The following is a 17,930-nucleotide window of genomic DNA, read 5'->3' as shown; positions in this document are numbered from 1 at the left end:
GTCAAAAATTGGCATTGAATGTTTGCCATATATGTGTACACTGTAACCCGCCCTGAGTCCCCTGCGGGGTGAGAAGGGCGGAATATAAAAAAGCTGTAAAATAAAAAATTATATATATATATAGAGAGAGAGAGAGAGAGAGAGAGAGAGTGTTAAATAAGGGGAAAAGTGATATAGAATAGGATGGTGTGGAGAAACAGGGAGAAAGAAACATAAAATTTCAAAAAATTAAAAATTAAAAAAGGAGGGAAGAGGGAGAGGAAGAAGGGGAAAAAATTCGGCTACCATTCTTCACCTCAGAGGTTTCTCAGCGGGTTTTTTGTAGTGGTGTTTTTTAAAACACTCAACAGCATTTGCCTTCTAGTCTCACTCAAATTCATCCTAGAGATCCTGAATCTTGAGTTTTAGCATCTTAAGGACTTTCTTGTTTTGGCCCCAAAAGTCTGGTTCTGAAGTGGGGGATGCCCTTGGGGACTGATGACTGGCAGAGAGGTTACCAAGGAGGCTATGTCTCTCTCACACAGCACAATATCCAGAAGATCACCATCACTCATGACATTCACAGCTGTCAAACCTGGTGTCAAAGTGATGGAAACATCCAATGCTTGGAAAGTGTCTGCTGCAGCAGGTAGAGGCAAAACTTGGGGAAAGGGTGAAAGTTGGTGGCAACTGAAGGCTGGGGGAAACCAGGCATGACTATAGAAGTGAGAGGAGCAGGGTACCATAGAATCGGGGTGACAAGGATGGGGAAAAGGTGCTCAAAGGCTTAGGATCACAGAAATAGGAATGGGAAGCCACTCTGAGACTTCAGGAACTTTTGTGTGTTCAGAAGTATTCAAAGATAAGTGACAGTGACTTACTGTATTGGAGAGAACTGGTCTCGAAATGCTTAGCAGATTACTCTTCTCCTGCCTGCTGCAAACCAGACCATAAACATTTAGTATGGATTGTTTCAAGATGCACTGCCCAAAATCTTCAAAATAGCTACTATAGTGTTCCTGAGTTGCCCACAATTCCTGAGGCTGGATGCTCTGATGGAAGCGAGAGTGAGGATTCTTGTGAAGATATGAGCTGCGGAGAAGAAAGCCTGAGCAGCTCTCCCCCAAGCGACCTGGAAGGCTCCTTCTTCTTTGACCTCTAACCGAAGTCAAAGTGGCCGGCTCTCTCCTTTGACTCCTAGGTCGGGTTCTTAGTGCATTACAGTACTTAGGCAATACGTATCGGAGCACCCTCTGGACCTTGGCACAAGGCCTCATTGACTACTCAAAACATGTACTGCACTTTCCTCCTTAGTGCGATAAACCAGATTGTAGCAAAGTAGCATTTAGGGGCCGTCTTCATCGGCAAGTATTAACGAGTGCATGCCGCCTGCCATCAGGCGATACGATAGCTGGCGTGCTTGATATGCACTTGAATGCTCTGCTGAAATTAGAGACTGAGGCTTAAATTTGTTTTATATAGTACTTTTATAATGTTTTATACCGGTGTCCTTTTATACTGTGTTATATTATTGCTTTTTATTGTTGTAAAAAGATAGGAGAATTTATAAATGACTGTTCACTGATAGGTCTATGGACCTTAAAAAATGTTGTTGTATATACTATAGTTATTTTTTTTGGATATTGTTCTATCTGTGTGAATATGAATTACCTTTTTTCTGAGCATTGATAAACAGATGAAAATTTGTACAGATGAAAATCTTATGAAGAATTACTATAATTTATTCTTGATGAATTGTTTCTCACTTGTTTCACATTAAAACTGAGGATCTTCCAAGGTTGCCTTTGTGCTCTCTGATGATCAAGGCCTTACAATTACGAGGGAAAGCTTGGAATTGATTGTGAGGCTCAGGCTCCTTCTACAATGCTACATAATCCAGATTATCACAGCAGATAATCCACATTATCTGCTCTTAACTAGATTATATTAGTTGACACTGTCATATAATCCAGTTCAAAGTAGATAATGTGGATTTTATATGGCAGTGTAGAAGGGGCCTCAGTCCAAACTCACAACATAGTTGCTGCTCCTGCTCCTGAGGGAGGCCTGCCTGCAGGTATGTTTTCATAAAAAAACAAAGGATTTATTGTATAAAATAATAACTAAAACAGAAAACATTCTGACTAACATGAAACTTTTTTTGCCTTGGAGAACTCAACTATAATACTATCTTAATATTGTTATATCCATGTCTTAATATTGTTATATAGATACAAAGAATCACAGAGTTGGAAGAGACCTCATGGGCCATCTAGTCCAACCCCCTCCCAAGAAGCAGGAAAATTGCATTCAAATCACCCCTGACAGATGGTCATCCAGCCTCTATTTAAAAGCCTCCAAAGAAGGAGCTTCCACCACACTCCAGGGCAGAGAGTTCCACTGCTGAACGGCACTCACAGTCAGGAAGTTCTTCCTAATGTTCAGATGGAATCTCCTTTCTTGTAGTTTGAAGCCATTGTTTTGTGTCCTAATCTCCAAAGCAGCAGAAAAAAAGCTTGCTCCCTCCTCCCTATGACTTCCTCTCGCATATTTAAACATGACTATCATGTCTCCTCTTAGCCTTCTCTTCTTCAGGCTAAACATGCTCAGCTCTTTAAGCCGCTCCTCGTAGGGCTTGTTATCCAGACCCTTGATCATTTTAGTTGCCGTCCTCTGGACACATTCCAGCTTCTCAACATCTCCCTTCAATTGTGGTGCCCAGAATTGGACACAATATTCCAGGTGTGGTCTAATCAAGGCAGAATAGAGGGGTAGCATTACTTCCCTAGTTCTAGACACTATATACTCCTATTGATGCAGGTCAAAATCCCATTGGCTTTTTTTGCTGCCTCATTACATTGTTGGCTCATGTTTAACTTGTTGTCCATGAGGACTCCGAGATCTTTTTCACACATACTGCTCTCGAGCCAGGCATTGTCCCCCATTCTGTCTCTTTGAATTTCATTTTTTCTGCCAAAGTGGAGTATCTTGCATTTGTCACTGTTGAACTTCATTTTGTTAATTTTGGCCCATCTCTTTAATCTGTTAAGAAATTTTTGAATTCTGCTCCTGTCTTCTGGAGTATTGACTATCCCTCCCAATTTGGTGTCGTTGGCAAACTTGATTATTATGCCTTCTAAGCAATGGGTTCAAATTACAGGAAAGGAGATTCCATCTGAACATTAAGAAGAACTTCCTAACTGTGAGCGCTGTTCAACAGTGGAACACTCTGTCTCGGAATGTGGTGGAGGCTCCTTCTTTGGAAGCTTGTAAACAGAGGCTGGATGGCCATCTGTCGGGGGTTATTTGAATGCAATTTTCCTGCTTCTTGGCAGGGAGTTGGACTGGATGGCCCATGAGGTCTCTTCCAACTCTTTGATTCTATAATTGAGTCCTAGTTTCATGGGCAGCAGGAAACAAGCCTGCCTGCTCCCTCTTCCTTATGGCATCCATTCACATATTGTCAAAGGCTCTCATGGCCGGAATCACTGGGTTGCTGTGAGTTTTCCAGGCTGAATGACCATAATCCAGAAGCATTCTCTCCTGAGGTTTCACCTGCATCTATGATAGGCATCTTCAGAGGTTTGTTCAAAAGTTGTGTGAGAATGAAGCAAGTGGGATGTACATATATCTGTGAAATGTCCATCACATTTGCCTCAAACTGACAAGAATTCGTTCTCCCACCCTGGACATTCCACAGATAGATAGATAGATAGATAGATAGATAGATAGACAGACAGACAGACACACACACACATCCCACTTGCCTCATTCCCACAGATCCTTATAACACCCTTTCACATATTGTTGAAGGCTTTCATGGCCGGAATCACTGGCTTGCTGTGAGTTTCCAAGTCTGTATGGCCACGATCCAGAAGCATTCTCTCCTGACATTTCACCTGTATCTATGGCACCTGTATCTATGACATTTCACCTATAACTCTGAAGACCTCACAACCTCTGAGGATGCCTGTCATAGATGTAGACAAAATGCATCCCAAAATCCCATTGGCTTTTAAAGCTATTGTTGGTTCATGTTCAACTTGTCTGCTAACACTCCAAGATCTTTTTCACATGGACTGTTGTAAAGCCAGGCGTCACTCATCCTGTATCTGTACATTTCATTTTTTCCTGCCTAAGTGTGGTATCCTACACTTAGGCAGAAAGCACCTAGCCCACTCCTTCCCCTTCTTCCAGCTTCTTTGATTTTGGCCCCAGACCACTCCTCGCAATCTGTCTTGTCTTTTGGAGGAAAAGTTTCAAGCTGTTAGAGCATCCTGCCTGTTTTTTCCCATCTTCCGCTTCTTCTTCCCAAGGTACACTGACATCCCTTCAGGTCTTCAATAATCTTCAGTATAAATGAAAAGTTCAGACTTGTCCTCAAAAGACCTCTTTAGGGAGGAAGTTTCATGCAAGTACCCCTGTGGGAGTCTCCTCAAATGTGGTGGAAGCTCCTTCTTTGGAAGCTTTTAAACAGAGGCTGGACGGCCATCTGTCTGGAGTGCTTTAGTTGTGCTTTTCCTGCATGGCAGGGGGATGGACTAAATGGCTCATGTGGTCTCCTCCAACTCTCTCCCTTGGGAGTGCTTTGCTTATAGAATCATAGAGTTGGAAAAGACCTTGTGGGCCATCCAGTCGAACCCCCTGCCAAGAAGCAGAAAAATTGCATTCAAAGTACCCCCAACAGATGGCCATCCAGCCTCTGTTTAAAAGCTTCCAAAGAAGGAGCTTCTACCACACTCTGGGACAGAAAGCTTGTGCTTTACCTGCCGAGCAGAATGGTCGGACTGGCTGGCCCCATCCAAGGCCATGTTTCAGTCCATGAACCCAGCCTTCATGGTACTTCCTCTCATTAGGAAGAACATCCTGACTGTAAGATCTGTTCAACAGTGGAACTCTCTTCCTGGGAGTGTGGTGGAAGCTCCTTCCTTGGAAGCTTTTAAACAGAGGCTGGATGGCCATCTGTCAGGGGTGCTTTGCTTGTACTTTACCTGCCTAGCAGAATGGTCGGTCTGGCTGTCCCCACCCAAGGACATGCTTCATTCCATGGCCTGACATGAACCCAGTCTTCGTGGTGCTTTCTCTCATTAGGAAGAACATCATGACTGTAAGATCTGTTCAAGAGTGGAACTCTCTCCCTGGGAGTGTGGTGGAAGCTCCTTCCTTGGAAGTTTTTAAACAGAGGCTGGATGGCCATCTGTCGGGGGTGCTTTGATGGCGCTTTTCCTGCTTGGCAGGAGGAAGAACTAGATGGTCCATGCAGAGGCGGCCCTAGGTAATTTTCAACAGTAAGCAAACAGTATTTTGGCGCGCCCCCCAACCAATTATTGATATATATTTTCTGTTCGTCATGGGAGTTCTGTGTGCCATATTTGGTTCAATTCCATCATTGGTGCAGTTCAGAATGCTCTTTGATTGTAGGTGAATTATACATCCCAGTAACTACACTTGCCGCACTTGCTCCCTTGCTTGGCCCGCTTTGGGTCCGGAGGCGTGCCTGAAGACCCCGGCGTGTGCACCAAAAGTCACCTCTTCTCCTGACTTTCTCCTCAGCCATTGGGACCAAGAGAGGGAGAGAGAGAGATGGAGATGCCCACCTTTCCTGAAGGTAGGCGCAAAAACAAAGGAGGGAGCGGAGGTGGTAGATACCTACAGCTGGAGGGTCTCTCTCTCTCTCTCTCTTGGTCCCAATGGCTGAAGAGAAAGTCAGGAGAAGAGGCGACTTTTGGTGCACATGCTGGGGTCTTCAGACACGCCTCCGGACCCAAAGCGGGCCAGGTGCGGTGGCTCCGCTCCTTGGCCCACCCGCGGATTGGGGAGAGGAGAGGAGGCGGGTGGAGTGCTGGGGGATCAGGAAAGGGAGAAGGTCATGGGGAAGGGATTGAATGCGGCGAACGATTGAGTGCCGGGTGGAGCAGGAACGAGAGGGGCTAGGCAAGGCTCAAGGGCCCGGCCCCTTTGGGAAGAGGATCTCCCGGCAGCGAGGCAAGAAAGCCAAGGCTCCCCCCGGACTGCTAGAGCTGTTGTGAGTGAGGGGGCGCTCCTTGAGTGGCAGTCAAGGGGCATTTACAGAGACGCCTCTGCGCCCCTGGCAAAAAAAGTGTTCTGCGACCGCTTACTTTGCGTAATGGATGAGCCGCCCCTGGGTCCATGTGGACTCCTCCAACTCTCTGCCTGGGAGTGTGGTGGAAGCTCCTTCCTTGGAAGTTTTTAAACAGAGGCTGGATAGCCAACTGTCAGGGGTGCTTTGCTTGTGCTTTACCTGCCTAGCAGAATGGTCAGTCTGGCTGGCCCCATCCAAGACCATGCTTCAGTCCGTGGCCTGACATGGACCCAGACTTTGTGGTGCTTCCTCTCATTAGGAAGAACATCCTGACTGTAAGATCTGTTCAAGAGTGGAACTCTCTGCCTGGGAGTGTGGTGGAAGCTCCTTCCTTGGACGCTTTTAAACTGGGGCTGGATGGCCATCTGTCGGGGGTGCTTTGATGGTGCTTTTCCTGTTTGGCAGGAGGAAGAACTAGATGGTCCATGTGGACTCTTCCAACTCTCTGCCTCGGAGTGTGTTGGGCCTCCTTCTGTGGAGCTTGGACAGTGCTTTGCTTATAGAATCACAGAATCATAGAGTTGGAAGAGACTTCGTGGGCCATCCAGTCCAGTCCCCTGCCAAGAAGCAGGAATATTGCATTCAAAGCATCTCCAACAGATCTGTTCAGGAGGGGAACTCTCTGCCTGGGAGTGTGGTGGAGCTTGGAGGGTGCTTTGTTTGTGCTTTACCTGCCGAGCAGAATGGTCAGTCTGGCTGTCCCCATCCAAGGCCACACTTCCTTCCATGGCCTGACGTGAACCCAGACTTTGTGGTGCTTCCTCTCATTAGGAAGAACATCTGACTGTAAGATCTGTTCAAGAGTGGAACTCTCTGCCTGGAAGTGTAGTAGAAGCTCCTTCCTTGGATGCTTTTAAACATAGGCTGGATGGCCATCTGTCAGGGGTGCTTTAATTGTGCTTTTCCTGCATGGCAGGGGGGTGGACTAAATGGGCATTATGGTCTCTTCCAACTCTCTGCCTCAGAGTGTGTTGGGGGCTCCTTCTGTGGAGCTTGGAGGGTGCTTTACCTGCCTAGCAGAATTTTTGGTCTGGCTGGCCCCATCCAAGGCTATGCTTCCTTCCATGGCCTGACATGAACCCAGCCTTCGTGGTGTTTCCTCTCATTAGGAAGAACAACTTGACTGTAATATCTGTTCAAGAGTGGAACTCTGTGCCTGGGAGTGTGGTGGAAGCTCCTTCCTTGGAAGCTTTTAAACTGGGGCTGGATGGCCATCTGTCAGGGGTGCTTTAATTGTGCTTTTCCTGCATGGCAGGGGGATGGACTAGATGGTCCATGTGGTCTCTTCCAACTTTCTGCCCGGGAGTGTGTTGGGGGTTCCTTCTATGGAGCTTGGACGGTGCTTTACCTGCCTAGCAGAATGGTCGGTCTGGCTGGCCCCATCCAAGGCCATGCTTCAGTCCATGGCCTAACTTGAACCCAACCTTCGTGATACTTCCTCTCATTAGGAGGAACATCCTGACTGTAAGATCTGTTCAAGAGTGGAACTCTCTGCCTGGGAGTGTGTTGGAAGCTCCTTCCTTGAATGGCTGGATGGTCATCTGTCGGGGGTGCTTTAGTTGTGCTTTTCCTGCTTGGCATGTGGACTCTTCCAACTCTCTGCCTGGGTGTGTGCTGGGGGCTCCTTCTATGGGGCTTGGAGGGTGCTTTGCTTGTGCTTTACCTGCCGAGAAAAATGTGGTGGAAGCTCCTTCCTTGGAAGCTTTTAAACTGGGGCTGGATGGCCATCTGTCGGGGGTGCTTTAATTGTGCTTTTCCTGCATGGCAGGGTGATGGACTAAATGGGCCGTGTGGTCTCCTCCAACTCCGTGCCTCAGAGTGTGTTGGGGGCTCCTTCTGTGGAGCTTGGGGGTGCTTTACCTGCTGAGCAGAATGGTCGGTCTGGCTGTCCCCATCGAAGGCCATGCTTCCTTCCATGACATGAACCCAGCCTTCGTGGTGCTTCCTCTCATGAGGAAGCACATCCTGACTGTAAGATCTGTTCAAGAGTGGAACTCTCTGCCTGGGAGTGTGGTGGAAGCTCCTTCCTTGGAAGCTTTTAAACTGGGGCTGGAAGGCCATCTGTCGGGGGTGCTTTACTTGTGCTTTTCCTGTATGGCAGGGTGATGGACTAAATGGGCCATGTGGTCTCCTCCAACTCCCTGCCTCAGAGTATGTTGGGGGCTCCTTCTGTGGAGCTTGGAGGGTGCTTTACCTGCCTAGCAGAATGGTCGGTCTGGCTGTCCCCATCCAAGGCCATGCTTCAGTCCATGGCCTCATATGAACCCAGCCTTCGTGGTGCTTCCTCTCATGAGGAAGAACATCCTGACTGTAAGATCTGTTCAAGAGTGGAACTCTGTGCCTGGGAGTGTGGTGGAAGCTCCTTCCTTGGAAGCTTTTAAACTGGGGCTGGATGGCCATCTGTCGGGGGTGCTTTGATGGTGCTTTTCCTGCATGGCAGGAGGATGGACTAAACTCTCTGCCTTATAGAGTGTGTTGGGGGCTCCTTCTATTGGAGCTTGGAGGGTGCTTTACCTGCCGAGCAGAATGGTCGGTCTGGCTGTCCCCATCCAAGGCCATGCTCTCCTTCCATGGCCTGACGTGAACCCAGCCTTGGTGGTGCTTCCTCTCCCGCGAGGCAAGGCAGCAACAGGCGTCCCGGCGCGAGCGCGAAGGAGGCAGGGAGCGCCCCCTCCCACGCGCAGGGCCTCCTTGCTTCGGCGGGCGGGGCCACATCCAACAGGAGACTTTGTGAGGGAAGGCAGCCAGAACCGTGGAGGCTGCGGAGCCCGAGGGAAGGCGAAGAGGAGCGGGGAGGAAGCCGCAGCACCAGCGGGAGGGACGGAGGCACCGGCTCGGCGAGACCAGCGCGTGCAACTTTTCCTTTGCAGGGCTGAGCTTGCACCTGGTCCTCCTGTCCCGTCCCGGGAGGAGCCGCGCGCTAAGCAGCAGGAGCATTAATCAGCAGGAGCCTCCGCCGCGCGCGCCTTGGATGCTGGGCAAGGGCGGGGAGGCGCGCGGCCGAGGAGATCTGCTGCCCGGCGCCCTCCGAAGAGGGCTCGCATGGGCACCAAGCACTCCTCGCGCTGCCTGCTCCTCCGGAGGAAGATGGCGGAGAGCGCGGCGACGGAAAGCGCTGAGGTAAGGAAGCAAGGAAAGGGGAATTGGGGGTCCGGGGCTACAGCCGCGTCCTCCTCCTCTGCGCCACGGGCCGTCCGGAGACTGCGGGAGAAAGGAGGGAGGGAGAATGAGGGAGAGAGAGGGAGAGAGAGAGAGAAAGGGGGCCGCGCGCGCGCTCTGCAAAGCTGCCTCCGTCCCAAGCGGCTCTTCCATTCCCCTCCCTCCGCTTCCTCTTGCCTTCACCTGGCCGGGCAATGCCTTGCTCCTGCATGGGCTTCAATGCCAGGCAGGTTTCACAGCCATGGCGTTGGCTGCATGGCAACTCCCTCCCCCTTTCCTCCCTCCCTCCTTCCTTCCTTCCTCCGGTTGTAAGAGGAGCGTCTCAAAATAGCGGCAGGCAGGCGGAGCACATCTGCAAGCTGTCAGCCCTCGGGTGCCTCCTCACACTCCCGCTCAAAGAATGGGCAAAGGGGGTGCCTTCATGAGTATTAGAACCATAGAGTTGGAAGAGATCTCGTGGGTCATCCAGTCCAACCCCCTGCCAAGAAGCAGGACAATGCATTCAGAGCACCCCCGACAGATGGCCATCCAGACTCTGTTGAAAAGCTTCCAAAGAAGGAGCCTCTACCACACTCCGGGACAGAAAGCTTGTGCTTTATCCGCCCAGCAGAATGGTCGGGCTGGCTGGCCCCATCCAAGGCCATGCTTCAGTCCATGGCCTCACGTGAACCTGGCATCCTTTCATTAGGAAGAACATCCTGACTGTAAAATCTGTTCAAGAGTGGAACTCTCTGCCTGGGAGTGTGGTGGAAGCTCCTTCCTTGGAAGCTTTTAAACAGCCATCTGTTGGGGGTGCTTTGATTGTGCTTTTCCTGCTTGGCAGGAGGAAGAACTAGATGGTCCATTTGGACTCTCCCAACTCTCTGCCTAGGAGTGTGTTGGGGGCTCCTTCTATGGAGCTTGGAAGGTGCTTTGCTTGTGTTTTACCTGCCGAACAGATCTGTTCAAGAGTGGAACTCTCTGCCTGGAAATGTGGTGGAAGCGCTTTCCTTGGAAGCTTTTAAACAGAGGCTGGATGGTCATCTGTCAGGGGTGCTTTGCTTGTGCTTTACCTGCCTAGCAGAAAGATCGGGCTGGCTGGCCCCATCCAAGGCCATGCTTCAGTCCGTGGCCTGACGTGTACCCAGGCTTTGTGGTGCTTCCTCTCATTAGGAAGAAGATCCTGACTGTAAGATTTGTTCAAGAGGGGAACTCTCTGTCTTGGAGTGTGGTGGAAGCTCCTTCCTTAGAAGCTTTTAAACAGAGGCTGGGTGGCACTTGTCAGGAGTGTTTTAGTTGTGCTTTTCCTGCATGGCAAGATGATGGACTAAATGGGCCGTGTGGTCTCTTCCAACTCTCTGCCTCAGAGTGTGTTGGGGGCTCCTTCTGTGGAGCTTGGAGGGTGTTTTGCTTATAGAATCATAGAGTTGGAAGAGACCTTGTGGGCCATCCAGTGCAACCCCATTCTGCCAAGAAGCAAGAAAATTGCATTCAAAGCACCCCCGACAGATGGCCATCCAGCCTCTGTTTAAAAGCTTCCAAAGAAGGAGCCTCCACCACACTCCAGGGTAGAGAGTTCCACTGCTGAACAGCTCTCACAGTCAGGAATTTCTTCCTAATGTTCAGATGGGATCTCCTTTCTTGTAGTTTGAAGCCATTGTTCCCTGTCCTAGTCTCCAGGGCAGCATGATAATAATAATTATTATTAACTTTATTTGTACCCCGCTAGCATCTCCCGAAGGACTCGATGCGGCTTACAAAGGCCAAGGCCTCAACACACAACATAACAATACAAAACCTAAAGCAAATTAAAAACAATTAAAGCAATATAAACAACAAGCAATAAACAATACACTAAGACACAATAAAACTGGGCCAGGCCAGAGTAATGGGTACAGAATTAAAGTGCTGATGTGACAGGTGATATGTAAGGATTATAGGGTAAGTGCAGTGTGCAGAGTGTGGCAATCTTAATTCTAATAAAGTGCTTCTGGGACTTGGTATTGGAGATTTCCTATTCTGGAAAGGCACATCGGAACAGCCAGGTTGTCAAGTTCTTTCTAAAGACTGCCAATGTAGGGGCCTGTCTAAGATCTTTGGGGAGGGTGTTCCAGAGTCGGGGGGCCACCACAGAAAAGGTCCTGTCTCGTGTCCCCACCAACGCGCCTGCGATGCGGGCGGAATCACGAGCAGGGTCTCTCCGGATGAACGAAGTGAGCGCGTGGGTTCATAAACAGAGATGCGGTCACGCAGATAGGATGGTCCCAAACCGTTCAGGGCTTTGTAGGTAAGCACCTGCACCTTAAATTGGGCTCAGAAAATAAATGGCAGCCAGTGAAGCTCCTTGAACAGAAGCGTTGACCTCTCTCTGTAAGGAGCACCAGTTAACATCCTGGCCGCTGCCCGTTGGACCAGTTGAAATTTCCGAGCCGTTTTCAAGGGCAGCCCCATGTAGAGCGCATTACAGTAGTCCAATCTAGAGATAAAGGGAAATATACTTAGTTTTGGTCTTGAAAAAAATGACTCAATTTAATGAGTAGTCTCAAGCATTGCAATCTTTCAGGAATTGTTTGATATTACTTGAGACTGTTTCAAAATATAACCCAGTTTAAAATCGTAATAAAATATGGTTGGCCTGTACTTATAACTGCTTACTACTGAATCATGGTCATTTGTCAAACAAGAAAGAAAGACAAAATCAGTCTACTCAAGTTAAATGACACAGTACCTGTGCCGTCACACCCAAACACCTTATGATGTGCTACTCTCTTTGCCTGGGCGGACCGCTGGGGTCTTTCTTTTGAGGCTCAAACCTTCTGAGTAACTGAGTCCACTTCAGATTTAAAACAGCAAACAGGGTATTTATTAACAAAGTCGTTGTAGACTTGGCTCAGCTTATTAATGTTACAAACAGTCAATGAGTACAGATATTGAGGCAGCTTTCCTCCAAAAGGTATAATGAATTGTGGAATTCTTCTACCCTAATCTTGAGCCTCTATGGTAAGAAAAAACAGGTTTTTCTCCTATCTATTACTCAAAATCAGCTTTGGAGGCAAATGCCCAATACTATCTATCTAAATACTCAATAGCTCTTCTATTGATCTATCTATAATTTCTCTATAGCATAATAAACTCTATCTGTATTCAATTGTTCCCTATAGCTCAATAACTCCATGACTCTATCTATCTATAGGTCTCAATTACTCAATATATTTGTTTTATTTTAGTACTTGCAATGATTTCTCGGAGCTTCCTGAACAGGCCTCTGGCACATCCAATTGCTTCTTTAGAACTGAATGGGGCAGGGAAGGCTCCAAAATGGAAGTCTGACCTGGTAAAAGGGCCGGGCTCAAAAGTTACTCTCTGGGCCAATCATTGCAGAGAGCCTGCAAACTGGCCTTCCTGCCACTGGCTGCTAACTCTGCAGGCTTTTCAAAACTGCAACAGCCCTGAAACAAAACAGGTTTATTGGGAGACGGAACAGTACCATAGAATTATAGAATGATAGAGTTGGAAGAAACCTTGTGGGCCATCCAGTCCAACCGCTTACTTCGGTCTTGAGTTCAGAGTAGAGCAACTACTTTGGGAGACGGTGGTCGGGCATCCGGACAAAGTGGCCGGTCCAGTGGAGTTGATGGCGGAGGACCATCGCTTCAATGCTGGCGATCTTTGCTTCCTCCAACATGCTGACATTTGTCCGCTTGTCTTCCCAAGAGATTCACAGGATTTTTCAGAGGCAACTCCGATGCAATAGTTCTAGGAGTTGCATGTGACGTCTTGCAGGCATATAGCAGGGTTGGGAGGACAATAGCTTTATAAACAAGCACCTTGGTATCCCTATGGTCCTCAAACACACTCTGCTTCATTCGGAAAAATGCTGCACTCGCACAGCTCAGGCGGTGTTGTATTTCAGAATCTATATTATTATTATTATTATTCCAAACAAGAGGCTCAAAGAGGATAGCGTTAAAAACAATGCAATATAATTTTAAACCGCAAAGAACATACAAACATTAAAATAGAATTCATTATTAATGGTATTAAAAAATAAACCGTTAACATTCTTAAAACTGATTTTAAGTAGTAGAGTAGCTTTGGGAGACTGTGATTGGGCATTTGGGTAAAGTGGCCAGTCCAGCTGAGTTTATGGCAGAGGACCATGACTTAAATAATAAATTAAATAATAACAGTGTGATAAGAACAGATTTAAAATGCAGCAAATACATTAAAATGGCTTTTAACACTCATGTCTCACTCTCAATCCCACCTTCCCCCTCCAGAGCCTCCCCTTATCCATCCCCAAAAGCCTGTTGGCAGATGAAGGTCTTGGCATGCTTGCAGAAGACCATTCTGGTTTCTCTTGGGAGGGAGTTCTACAGCTTGGGAGCAGCCCCCCAAAAGGCCCTTTCCTGTGTTCCCACCAAATATGTTTGAGTGGGTGGTGGGACCGAGAGAAGGCCCTCCCCAATAGATGGTAGATGTCTCCCAGGTTTAAAGAAAGAGATGTGTCCCTTCAGATTTCTGACTGCAGCCATGTAGGGCTTTGTAGGTCAAAACCAGCATTTTGAATTGTGCTCGGAAATGTGTTGGCAGCCAGTGGAGCTCTCGCAACAGTGGAGTAGTAGGCTCCCTCTCACCAGCCCCAGTTAGTTGTAGTACGTTTTATTGATTAACCCATTGGCTGGATCAAAACGTTTGACAAACACATTTAACACCTACACATACAGCATACAACCCACAGTACAACATAAGTTAAAATAAGCAAGCTGTTAACAAGGTCTCAATCCAGATCAAATATCTGCATCACCTCTACAGTTTACCTCAATATGCAGTTCTCAGCTGTGTTGCTTTAAATAGAAAAAGGGCCGTTTTGTAGGTGATTTTAGCATAAAAATGTTGTTTTAATGTAAGAATCTCAGTTCGTCTTTTGTATAATGTATGTCCCGAGGTATTGGTTACAAATATACAGTACATGTGTGATATCTTCCACCACTGATGCTCCACAGATAGAGAATCAGTCCCAGTTAGCAGTCTGGCTGCTGCTCTTTGGACCAACTGAAGTTTCCGAGCACTTTTCAAAGGCAATCCCATGTAGAGCGCATTACAGTAGTCCAACTGGGTCAAATCAGACTTCTCCAGGGATGGGTGCAGTTGGCGTACAAGCTTTAACTTTGCAAACACACTCCTGGACACTGCTGATACTCTCCAGGTTCAGAGCTGAATCCAGGAAATTACCCTCTACCCACTCTCCCTCTCCGTAGACAACTTTCCATGATTCAAAGTGTAATCAGACAATACAATCAAGGGCAATATATATAGATAAAAAAACCTCTCATCATGGTACAATCCAGAATACTATGCAGTACAGTGCTGGCTCCTGTCTAGAACGTATGCGCGTCAGATATGTTATAAACAGATGCCATACAGTCTCAAGGTGACTCCAGTTATTTCAGCTTTGGCAATTAATTTTGTATGTCAGTTTCTCTAATAATGCAACCAACAATTAACATATAAACCTTGTGAATTCTCTCGATTTTATATACAGGAAGGTAGTTATACGCTCTTTTTACAGAGCATTTTCATTTCCTTCTTTGATCAGTAAAGTAATTTGAAAATGTATATTCTGATATTTTGTTAAACCAGTCAAGATTGGGATTATTTTATGGTAGCAAACTACATACGTGAACCAATATCATTACAGCATCTCCAGAATCTTTCTGACAGTTCTTGGTTTTATATAGCAGCGGTTACCAGGGTTTTTTGTTTTGTTTTGTTATGAAACCCTTTAAACAAACACTCCCCCCTCGGCAGAACCCTAACCCTGTCCCTGTTTTTTCCCCCACAGAATTCTAACCCTGTCCCTAAGCACTGTGAACCCAGAAATTCTTCCTTCTTTCACGTTTTTAAAGATTTTCACTTTCCCAGCATCACTTGCATGGGGCAGGCATTGAAAAGTCTCTGAGTTCCTCTCAGAGCATGATGGGGTTGAAGTTTCTTTCTCCCTTTTTCTCAGGCAGTAAAAAACCTGATTGTGTCAATGCTCAGATTAGCTGAGAATGGACACAACTGGCAACTGCAATTCCCAGAACCCCCTCTTGCAGTTTGTCTTCTTTTTAAAAAAATGTTATGGTAAAAACTTAGAACAATTCTTAAAAAATCAGTAGACTGGTGAATTGTTTTGAAACTTGGCGTGCCTGCAATTGTAAATGGGATCTAAAACTGAGGTAGATTTCATGCAAACAGGCCTGTAGCCAGGATTTTGATTCGGGTGGGGGGGCTGAGTTTGTTTCGGGGGGGGGGGGCTGAGTCCGAGTGAAAGAGGGTCTACCCTAGCAAACCTTTTGTATCGTTACCCCAATACCCCCATGCATATGGGATATATTGAGTATGGTGATCAGATCATGATATGAATAAACATAACAGTTTAAATAATGCACCAGTAAGGCCTTTTCGCGAACCACCATGAGAATTTCGGGGGGGGGGGGGGGGGGCTGAAGTCCCTCAAGCCCCCCCCCCCCCCATGCTACATGCCTGCATGCAGAAAAGCCTTATAATGACTAAGGACTGAGCCTTTAAAGCAAGCATCCTCAAACTGCAGCCTTCCAGCTGTTTGGGCTTCCAACTCCCAGAAGCCCTAGCGAGCTTATTCAATTGTTAGGAATTCTGGAAGTTGAAGGTCAAAACAGCTGGAGGGCCACAGTTTGAGGATACCTGCTTTAAAGTTTCCCATTGTAGCCAATGGGCCGAATTTTTGCTGAATGAAAAGGGCAACACTCCTCCTGATTCAAGTAACTTCGCGGTAAACACAACCCCTCATTAGCTCAAAATGTACCCTGAAATGACATGCCTTTTGGCCTAATTGCACAAGCCTACCCTATGATGCTTGGTTTCAGGGAACACAGTTTGCTATATAATCTTCAAGGGCACACATACCAATGATGTATTTCTCTAATAGTAACCTCCTTTACAGATCTCTAGTTCTTATCCCATTTATTTCCAGTGATCACCCTAAGCTCAAAATCCCAAGCTTCTTTACATTTTTTCTGGACCATATGTAACCTCAATGATTGCTTTATAAATATCAGAGACCAATCCCTTATTTCTGTTAGAAGTATCAAGACAATATATCCCAAAGCTTCTAAGGGAATGGGGGAAGATTTGTATCCCAACATAACCTAGACCAGTGGTTCTCAACCTTCCGAATGCCGCGACCCCTTATTTATTATTTATTTATTTCATTCACTTATACCCCGCCCTTCTCACCCCTAGGGGGACTCAGGGCGGCTTACAGGGAGGGCATAATTAGATGCCCAAACAGTTCCTCATGTTGTGTTGACCACCAACCATAAAATTATTTCCATTGCTACTTCATAACTGTAATTTTGCTACTGTTATGTATTGTCATATGAATATCGGATATGCAGGATGTATTTTCATTCACTGGACCAAATTTGGCACAAATACCCAATATGCCCAAATTTGAATACTGGTGAGGCGGGATTGATTTTGTCATTTGGAAGTTGTAGTTGCTGGGATTTATAGTTCACCTACAATCAAAGAGCCTTCTAAACTCCACCAACGATAGAACAGAACCTAACTTGGCACACAGAAATCGTCTGACCAACAGAAAATACTGGAAGGGTTTGGTGTGCACTGACCTTGAGTTTTGGAGTTGTAGTTCACCTACATCCTGAGAGCACTGTGGACTTAAACAATGCTGTATCTGGACCAAACTTGGCACAAATACTCAATATGCCCAAATGTAAACACTAGTAGAGTTTGGGGGAAATAGACCTTGACATTTTGGAGTTGTAGTTGCTGGGATGTAAAGTTCACCTACAATCAAAGAATATTTTGAACCTCACCAACGATAGAATCGGGACAGACTTCCCACACAGAACCCCCATGACCAACAGAAAATACCCCTCTGACACCCCCTCACGACCCCCCTCGGGGTCCCAACCTCAAGGTTGAGAACTACTGACCTAGACACAAATATTGAACTATTTCAGTATTATCGTTTTATACTTTAAAGTTATGCAAGTCATCTGCCGTCCTCATTTTTGTTTTCTTAATATCCAGCTGTAAATCTGCACTTATACTTCCAGCCTTGATTTTGTTCCATAATCTTTCCAAGCTTTTACTATTTCCTGCTCGTGGTACAGTCTCATCTACATATCTAAAATTGTTAATATTCCTTCCATCCCCTACCAAGTCCACTCCTTCTTTACATATCATATGCTTAGTGTCCATCCTAGACCCCTGCCCATCCTGGCTTCTGAAAGAGGCCAGAGGGGGATTGGCTGAGTGGGTAACGGTGGTGGTTAATGCCTCCCTTCGGGAAGGCACGATTCCAGCGAGCCTAAAACAGGCTATTATAAAGCCGCTGTTGAAGAAACCATCACTGGACCCCACTAAATTTGACAACTTTCGGCCTGTTTCCAATCTTCCCTTCTTGGGCAAAGTCATGGAAAGCGTGGTGGCCTCACAACTCCAGGTATTCTTGAGAGACACGGATTATCTGGATCCGGCACAGTCTGGCTTCAGACCGGGACATGGTACCGAGACGGTCTTGGTCGCCTTAGTGGATGATCTCCGCCGGGAGCTAGACAGGGGGAGTGTGTCCCTGTTGGTGCTTCTGGACCTCTCAGCGGCCTTCGATACCGTCGACCACGGTATTCTTCTGGGACGCCTTGCAGAGATGGGTCTT

The 17,930-nt window shown here is 46.9% G+C and overlaps 1 protein-coding gene across 1 annotated transcript in view; it reads left to right on the top strand.

Moving 5' to 3' along the window:
* The first annotated feature begins 8,729 nt into the window (after positions 1-8,729).
* The window catches only part of PRMT8 (protein arginine methyltransferase 8), a 68,501-nt gene continuing 59,300 nt past the window's right edge, over positions 8,730-17,930 (top strand). The window contains exon 1 of the mRNA XM_060778079.2: positions 8,730-9,202. Within this exon, the coding sequence (XP_060634062.1) occupies positions 9,125-9,202 (78 nt within the window). The 5' untranslated portion in view covers positions 8,730-9,124. The remainder of the gene's footprint in view (positions 9,203-17,930) is intronic.

The sequence above is a fragment of the Anolis sagrei genome, chromosome 5, assembly GCF_037176765.1.
Source record: "Anolis sagrei isolate rAnoSag1 chromosome 5, rAnoSag1.mat, whole genome shotgun sequence".
Lineage (NCBI taxonomy): Eukaryota > Metazoa > Chordata > Lepidosauria > Squamata > Dactyloidae > Anolis > Anolis sagrei.
The sequence above is the reverse complement of the archived record's forward strand: the minus strand, read 5'-3'. Positions and strand labels throughout refer to the sequence as shown.